This window comes from Nematolebias whitei, chromosome 6, assembly GCF_014905685.2.
Source record: "Nematolebias whitei isolate Nwh7 chromosome 6, NemWhi1, whole genome shotgun sequence".
NCBI classification, from domain to species: Eukaryota; Metazoa; Chordata; class Actinopteri; order Cyprinodontiformes; family Rivulidae; genus Nematolebias; species Nematolebias whitei.
The window spans coordinates 46,926,167-46,932,256 of record NC_056503.1 but is presented as its reverse complement, the minus strand read 5'-3'; the positions used below and the strand labels follow the sequence as shown (position 1 = coordinate 46,932,256).

The 6,090-nt window shown below is 41.9% G+C and overlaps 1 protein-coding gene across 1 annotated transcript in view; it reads right to left on the bottom strand.

The window, feature by feature from the left end:
- hif1al (hypoxia inducible factor 1 subunit alpha, like) overlaps nucleotides 1–3,262 on the bottom strand; it is a 14,853-nt gene extending 11,591 nt beyond the window's left edge. Inside the window, exon 1 of the mRNA XM_037677705.1 lies at nucleotides 3,119–3,262. Coding sequence (XP_037533633.1) covers nucleotides 3,119–3,153 — 35 coding nt within the window. The 5' untranslated portion in view covers nucleotides 3,154–3,262. The remainder of the gene's footprint in view (nucleotides 1–3,118) is intronic.
- Nucleotides 3,263–6,090: the final 2,828 nt, after the last annotated feature.

Sequence of the window (6,090 nt, the reverse complement as noted above, 5' to 3'; positions counted from 1 at the left end):
GTTCAGAACGGGGTCTCGCAGACCGGATTCTGGACTCTAGTTCAGAACGGGGTCTCGCAGACCAGATTCTGGACTCCCGTTCAGAACGGGGTCTCGCAGACCGGATTCTGGACTCTAGTTCAGAACGGGGTCTCGTCCCGTTTTCTTGTCCTTTCTGTTTTAATGTGGTCTTTTAAAAATCTCTCCAGATTAAACTTGTTCTTGTTCCAACGATATAAAATAAAGACCAGAACCCACCAGAACATTCAGCCACAAAAGAATTAAAGATAAAAAATGGTCTTTTTTAAAAAAAAGATTTTCTATTTATAACTGAAATGGAAAATACTTGTAAAAATAAAAGTCATGATAATTTTTTTAATATTAGACAGAAAATTAAAATATATTAAACTATCAATCTGAATATCACAAACCCTCCAACTTATTTTTAAAATGTTTAAATATATTTTAGCATTCCGCGTGCATATCGCCCACATTTGTGTTGGCTAACGTTGATTAGCTGTGGCGGCCATCTTGAATGAGCTCGACTCCAAATGGACCATCGCTTGTAGACGAACATTAAGAATTATTTCCTGAAATTTTCATTTCAACCAGGTCAAAGTTCATTAGATATTTTGCTAACAGACAAACAAAGACACTCGCATACAAAAACATGATTGCCCATCTTTGCCTTTCAGCATCAGAGCTTTGATTCTGTTAAATTTATTAGTGTTTACTGTTTTTTGTTTGTGTTTGGGGCAGTAAATAAAACTGTTTTTTATGTGAAGTTTAGATTCTTTTAATTAAATGTTTTGTTTTTTTCGTAACTCACTGCTTCGGTCAAACGCTCACGTTTCGTCACAACTTCCTGCAAAACTAAATGATTTGTTCACAAACAGCCTCAGACCAACAACACGGTGATGCTGCGGTTCCGATGACCCGTCTTGTCCTTGAGCAGAAACCCAAACACGCAGGTTCCACGCCCTCAAACCAGAACCAAAACAAACGTTTTGTTCAGCCGGTGGAAAAATACCAGAACCCCCCGCTCCCTGTTCCTCCTCCTCCTGCTGCTGCTTCCCCTGAAGCCAAATGTGGCTGAAGTCCCGTCAGCTCTGCAAACATTCAGCTGTTTGATGTGGTAGTAGCTGAAAGTCATCCCCAACACAGCCACAGAGCAGCTGCTGGGCCTTTAACGTCTTTCTGTGTTCTGCTGGTTTCACCCAGAAACCATCAGTTCCACAGAGACAACAGTCTGGCCCAGTTTCTCAGCGCCGCTCTGATGAGTCGTTTACAGATTAACCAGCTCACGGCTGAACTGAGCTCGACCCGGAGCGACCCAGCCCAACAGAACTCCGAGTACCGGGGACAGGAAGTGTTGAAGTGTTGTTCAAAGAACAAAAACACACGAAGCATGCGTAAACAAACGTGTTACATAACACAGAAAGAACATCGTTGAACGCACTCACGAACATGAATCAGGTGCGGCTCGGCTGCAGACAAGCCCCGAACAAATAAACAGCTGAAGCTAAAAGAGCTGGGGGGGGGGGGGGGGGGGGGTTAGGGGTCAAAATATGGACCCTCAAGGTCAGGAGACGACCGAGACGCAACAACCTGAGAAAAACACAACGGGCTTTTCTTAGTTTTTACAAAATCAGCATTGTGATCGTAAAATTTACAAAACTGCAGCTAAAAGGTCAAATCAGCCGAACTGAACCTAAAAGTCAAAAATAAATTAGATAAATTGCAACTAAAGCGAGAATTAACGTTGGTAAAACAAGAAGTATGAATTAAAAAAACAACTCGTTCATGTGGTTTTGGTTCTGCTGTAGTCTGATCCAAACCAAAACGTTCCTGAAAAGCCCGACCAGGGACAAACCAACACTGAATTGAATTGGATTAGGGTAAACAGAACCATTCCATTTCTGCTGTTTAAATAAATAAAAATAATCGCATAATCCAATTAAACACCATTATGGCTGTTTTATTGTTCAGAGATTCTTCATTGTATGATAGTGTAAGAACACGCCTTTCAAATAAATATATATATATTTAAAGTGGTATTTAGAGACCATCTTAGGACCCGATTGTTTTATGACCCACATCGGGTCCGGACCCTAACTTTGAGAACCGGCGCTATAAACTGATCCAAATCAACGTTTCACAAAGTTTTAACTTCAGATCCACAGAATCACAGCCTGAAGAACCATCCGAGCATCCTCAGCATGTCTAAAATGCTGAAAATGGTCTATGGTCATAAATAAATGTCACTAGTATACATTCTGAAAAAGATAAAATCAACTAAATGGGAATTCTGTCCATTCATTCAACCTTTATTTATACAGGTTAGTCTCACTGAGTCACCAAGACCCATTTTCAATAGAGACCTGTATTCAACATTCAGTGGAAACGAGGGTTTGAAGGCATATAAATAAGTTATCATTACCAAGTTTTTTTTTTTTTTATCTCATAAAGACGTCTGCTCGTATTTAAAGTCTTGTTTCTGTCCAAGACATGGAAGCTGCAGTAACACGAGCAGAAACACAAACTAAAATCTTAGAATGAAACCTCTCAGACTGTTTGTGTCCAGGCCTGAGACAAACAGCCTGCAGGACTGAGGACAAACCCTGGCAACACTAATCTGGATCATGTCCATGTCTCAGATGGACTCCAGCAGGAAGCAGAGGCTCAGAAACACAAACTTTTCAATAAAAAAATACAGAAACCGACATGAAATGGCAACAAAAGAGTTAAAAACACGGACACGTTCATCTGTAACTGATCAATGACCTGGATTAACTCCACTCCAGATTTACAGGAAATAAGGAAACACTGCTGTAAACCTGGCAACACAGCCCCACATGGGTCAGAACCGAGCCTGGAACCACGCAGAGCCTCCATCAAACACACACAGCAGAACTGCAACCACGAGCTCAGTCTAAACTGCTGTTTATAACAAAACCTGCTTCAAACCGTTTTTAAGATTTAAACTAAGCCGTGAAAAGTGACCGGAGTCGGGTCTTTGAATCGGAGTCGAACAGTGAAAACCAGCGGCCCGAGCTAGTCGCCATGGAAAATTAGAGCGCAACAAATAAAAAGCTATTTAACTGCGTTTAAAGGGTTAGTTTGAAGAAATGAATCTTACTTTTTAACCGCCACAGTCTCGTTTTCCTTCTCCATGTTTCATCAGAGCGCCCAGAAGCGTCTCTAACCTGTAATTGTTTTGATTCAGCCGCAGCAAAACACCGTGTGTAAATACAAGCGCGAAGCTAAGCGAAGCTAACTGCTGTTAGCCACTTCCGCTCACACTTTCAGAGTAAAAGTCGTACCCGAGTTACGACGTAAACCCACCGTGTAAGGAGCACCTTCACTTACTTTACCCGAGTTTTCATGTAAAAACTGTTCATTATGACAGTGAATAAATTGTGAAATGATTGTTTTATCACAGAAGTTTCAAATCATACAGTCCACTAATTTAACGATAAAGATTTTAGATGTTATTCAAAAGGCCATCCGATCTGCTGGCTCCTCAGATAAATTATGTTATTAACTTACTTTTATGTATATGAATGTTTCTGTACAGCGCCCACTGATGACTTCTGTTGTTACTTGGCGCTATATAAACTGAGTTGAGTTGACAATACTTTTAATTCTTTTTTTGTTTTGTTTTGTGTGTCGATTCCCATTTTTGGCTCGACTTCCGCTCCAAACAAACGGCGCAGCTGAAGCCACGCCCCCTGACGTCACCGCTCCGTCCTGTTTACTCCAGCGTGTGGGGGTTGGTCGGAGATTGTTCCAGTCGGTTCTGGTGTGGCTCACAAGAGTGTGTCAGGCTTTAAATGTTGAAATAACAATAATAATTACTAATATTGTAAACATTTATAATAAATAATAAGAGGAAATAATTTAAATTAAATTAATACATGTTTAAATGACTACAGTTCAATGCACGTTTTCCTTTTATCTGTATTTTTTGTATAATAATACATTTACATCTAAATAATTTTTCATTCAACGTTATCCATTCATTTAGTGATTATTTTGTTTTATCAGACGTTTATTTACTGATCAAAATCTTGTCTCTGTATCTGGTGCACGGTCTGTGTTTGTGCCAGACTGATGGGTTTTGATGCAAGCTTCCTGCGGTCACCATGGTAACGCCACACCTCTGTCTGTCACTCCCTGAGGTTAATGAGAGGCCGACAGAAACGGACTGAAAAGTAAACCTCAAACAGTCGCTGTGAGAAAAAAAAAATGCCGGTCAGATTTTTTAAATTTGTGATCCACGAGCAGAAGGTTGTTGAGAATTTTTAAGCTTCTCCAACATTTGATGTTGGAGACGAGTTTAAAGACTTTTCACACTGGGTGAGAGGACAGAACCTCGACGCTTTGATGTAAAATTCATACTCGCTTCCAAAAAGGCTGTGGGAGCGTGAAGAGTTTATCTGCAAACGTTTCACAGAAGACAAGTGAACAAATCTAAAGTGCGATTGTGTAAAAACCGTTAAAGACCTGAACGAGTTCGGTCTCAGAAATGAAGAAACTATAAATGAAGTCTGCCCGACTTATCGACCTCTGAAGTTTTCTCATCCGTTTCACCAAAACTCCACGGACGTCCATTTTTGTCTTTAAACTGCGTTACGTATCGATGTGCATGTGTTTCCGTGACGAAGACTTAAACCCGAGGATGGATTTAAAGTGAGAACAGACGAGAGGACGAGATAATCCAGTTTATTCTGAGGATGCATCAGTGTTTTCAAAAAGGTCAAAACAGTTTGTGTGAGAGCGGCGTTCACATTCAGAACCCTCCATCTGCTCAGGATGTGTCCATCCAGGACGTGTGTGGGTGTGGGGGGAAGCAGAGGTCGTGACCTTTACTGGAATGCGCTCTGCAGTTTGTTGTCAGAACAGAAACACAACAACAAACACAAAAACGACGAACGAGCGCTCCCAGTAAGAACGTCATGATGCAGCGGTCATCAGGAACGTTCGCCTGTTTTCAGCTCCTTGTGGTAAATGTTTATCGTGACGGAGCAGACGTGATGAACCTCCTGCAGCTGAAACCGTGAACAACTTTTACAAACAAAACAAAACAACTGCTTAGTGACCGGGGGGGATTACAGGTCACGGAGCCTTTGAAACCGATTCCTACAAGATTAACAGACGAAACGTAAAAATTAATTTCTACCCCTGACCTGAGCCAAGATCCTCCATCCTTCGGCTGCGATCCAGGAGAGAATTCAGCTTTTAACAGCTGAAACGGTTTTGTTTCTTTAGCCTCGGATGTTCACGACGCACAAATCTGAAGAAGTTTAAAAAGCCGTGTAAATAAAAACAGGATGCAGTGATTCCATAATAAACTCATATTTTATCCAGAGTGGGACAAAGAAAAACGTCTCAGAAGTTTAAAGTGAAAGAACGAAGCTTCGATGAGAAATAGAATTTATGACATAAAGATGAGGCCAGTTTAGGTTTGATGGAAGCAACAAAACTATGAAACAACCGGAGCAACGACAGACGGGAAAACACGGCAGAACCGGCTGGAGGAGCGATATTCATCCATTTATCCATCCAACCATCATCCAACCATCAGTTTTACCCACTTCTTCCTTTTTGGGTCACAGGGGTCACTGGAGTTCATGTCCAGCAATCACTGTGTGAGAGGTGAGGGACATCCTGGACAGGTCTCCAGTCCATCACAGGGACACACAGACAAACAACCTCTCACTCTCACCTAGGGACAATTTAGAGTCACCAATCAGCCTAACGTGCATGTTTTTGGTCTGTGGGAGGAAACAGGAGTACCCGGAGGTAACACCCGGAGAGAACATGCAAACTCCACCCAGAAAGGCCCCCGGCCGGGATTTGATCTGGCGACCTTCTTGCTGGGAGGAAGCAGCTCTACAAAACAGCTGCCTCTCTGATGGTATAGTGGTGCATTAGTGCCTCTGACATGGGCAGCTGACACATCTGGAAACCCTATCAATGCAGAAAAACATCTTCAGGTTTTAGAACGTCTGATTCCATCCAGGAGAGAAGAACAGCTACAGTCCTCCATCAGACCAGACCACTCCTAAACCAACAACTGGTCTCCTCAGGTCCTCCTAAACCAACAAC